The 2,245-nt window shown below is 53.7% G+C and overlaps 1 protein-coding gene across 1 annotated transcript, besides 8 other annotated features; it reads left to right on the top strand.

Moving 5' to 3' along the window:
- Nucleotides 1-164: 164 nt before the first annotated feature.
- Nucleotides 165-199: a microsatellite.
- Nucleotides 200-250: 51 nt separating this feature from the next.
- Nucleotides 251-937, top strand: TraAM80_04209 (charged multivesicular body protein 4; the record flags this gene model as incomplete). Its single annotated transcript, XM_029381144.1, has 1 exon — nt 251-937. The coding sequence occupies one exon, from the start codon at nt 251-253 to the stop codon at nt 935-937; it is 687 nt and encodes a 228-aa protein (XP_029239046.1).
- Nucleotides 938-1,127: 190 nt separating this feature from the next.
- Nucleotides 1,128-1,170: a microsatellite.
- Nucleotides 1,171-1,176: a microsatellite.
- Nucleotides 1,177-1,192: 16 nt separating this feature from the next.
- Nucleotides 1,193-1,228: a microsatellite.
- Nucleotides 1,229-1,681: 453 nt separating this feature from the next.
- Nucleotides 1,682-1,705: a microsatellite.
- Nucleotides 1,706-1,747: a microsatellite.
- Nucleotides 1,748-1,833: 86 nt separating this feature from the next.
- Nucleotides 1,834-1,864: a microsatellite.
- A 323-nt stretch (nt 1,865-2,187) lies between these two features.
- Nucleotides 2,188-2,224: a microsatellite.
- Nucleotides 2,225-2,245: the final 21 nt, after the last annotated feature.

The raw sequence follows: 2,245 nt of genomic DNA, 5'->3' as shown, positions 1-2,245 counted from the left end.
CTGTGGTCTTTCTTATCGCTTTTTCCGTGCCTCCATCTCTTCTTTCCCTTTCTTTCATTCTTACACGTATCTGCATACACTGCCTATCTGTGCGCGTGTGCTTAGAGAGGGAAAACCGTGGGGGGGTAATTGCGTAGGGAAGAGCCAACCGCGAAGCCGCAAAGCAAAACAATACAAAAGAGAACAACAACAATAACAAAGGAAGGAGAAGGGAGGCGTAGAGAGCAGCAGCAAGCGGCCAACCGCAGCGATGTTGCGTCGTCTCTTTGGTAGGGGAGATGCGCAGGAGAAGCCGCGTGCCTCCGGCTCCGTCTCCCAGACGCTGGAGAGGCTCGAAACCACCTTCGAGCTGCTGGAGAAGCGGGAGGCGGTGCTGGAGAAGAAGGTGGAGGCGGAGCTGGCCAGGGCAAAGCAATACCACGCAAAGAAGAACACACAGGCCGCGCTGCAGTGCATGAAGCGCAAAAAGGCGTTTGAGGAGCAGCTGACGAACATTGCTGCTCAGAAGCAGAACCTCGAGACGCTGAAGTTCACGCTGCAGAACCAGAACATGAACCACGAGCTGTTGGAGGTGCAGCAGCGCGTCAAACAGGAGCTGCGGGAGCGCAACAAGAAGATGGATGCCGACCGCGTAGAGGACAACATGGGGGAGCTGCAGGACGAGATGGAGAAGGCCAACGCCGTCGCTGAGGCGCTGCGGCAGCCTCTCGACAACCAGCTGCTTGACGAGGACGAGCTCATGGACGAGCTCATGGCGGAGCTGCGCACTTCCGAGGCGCTGGAGCAGGAGGCAACTCCGGAGAAGAAAGAGGCTGCTCCAGTTCTGCCCGCCATGCCTAGCGTGCCCACCAGCGTGCTGCCCAAGATCAAGAGCAAGACGCAGGAGGAGGAGGATGAAGAGGCGCTGCGGGCCCTCGAGGCGGAGCTCCAGTCGTAGCGCCGGGCGCCCTGCCCTGCCTTTCTCTCACCCAGTCAGTTAACTCCTTGCATGGCACAGCATTGTGTTGACCGGCGTCCTTCCCCCTTTTTGGTGGGGCGTCTGCTGGCGCGGGCCTGCCTGCCGTGGGGGCGTGGGGGCCCGCACCGAACTCCTCTTCAAAGCAGCTGAGGAGGGGGAGGGCAAGCTGAAAAAAAGAGGAAGAAAAAAAGAAATAAACAACAACCAAAAAAGGAAGAGGCGGCGGAGGGGAGAAACAACAAAACAAACAAAAAAGAAGATCAACAACAATGGCAAGAGAGAAGAAACAAAAGGGAAATATGAGGAGGGGAAACTGAGCGAAATATTAGCGGAGAAGCATTGCAAAACAAAGGCAAAAAGAAAAAAAACAGCATACATTTGTGGCGTTGTAGGCCTGCGAGATGGACATCGCCCCTCTCTTTTTCTCTTGCGGGTGACTGCGCCGCCGGTGCGGACGATACGGGGCAGCCTGCATGCGTTGAGTTGTCGTGCCGCCTTTTTTTTTTCGTCTTCTTCTTTTTCTTTTTACATGCTGTTCAGCGCGCCTTTGCTCCAGTAGACCACCCAGACGCACTCCCCACTCCATATATTTATCCATCAGTCTCTCTATTTCTCTCTGTCACTTCGCTACACCTGCGGCAGGTGGGCCGAAAGGTTCAGCTTCGTGTTGCAGTTACATGAACACCTGTCCATGCACAGGCACACGCAGACACAGAGAAGAAGATATATATATATAGGTATATATATGTGGGTATGTTAAGTGTGCATGTCTAGATCTCTGTGTGTATAACTAAGTCTGTCTGTGCGTGTTTTCTTGCCGGTGTCCGTCAGCGTAATTGGACCTGTGAATGCGTGTGTATACTGTGTGCAATCGTTATATATATATATATATATTGATATATGTATGCATCTGTACACATGTTCGTGTGTGCCTGCTTGGACTAACGCTTCTTCTGATTTCTCCACATTGATTTACCTTTACCCCTTAAGGTGTTTATGGATGTGACAGCAGCAGCAACGGGGAGCCACTGACGGTGGCGTTTCTCCTGTTCTCCCACCGGGAATGGCGGTACAGCGGCCTCATCGGACGCGGGGGGCATTGATAGCCGCGCCCCACCGCGATGTTAAAGGGCCCGCAAGAGCGCAAAGCGTGTGTGTGTGTAAGTGGCTCGCAAAGGAACACGGATGTGGGTCTACTCTCTCCATGCGTGATGGATATGCCACGAGATCTCTTCCTCTTCCTCTTCCTCTTTCTTTCTTTTGCCTGTGCGTGTGTGTAAGTGGCTC

The sequence above is a fragment of the Trypanosoma rangeli genome (genome assembly GCF_003719475.1).
Source record: "Trypanosoma rangeli strain AM80 chromosome Unknown Tra_15.4_contig_00119, whole genome shotgun sequence".
Classification (NCBI taxonomy): Eukaryota; Euglenozoa; class Kinetoplastea; order Trypanosomatida; family Trypanosomatidae; genus Trypanosoma; species Trypanosoma rangeli.
This window is presented reverse-complemented; position numbering and strand designations above follow the sequence as displayed.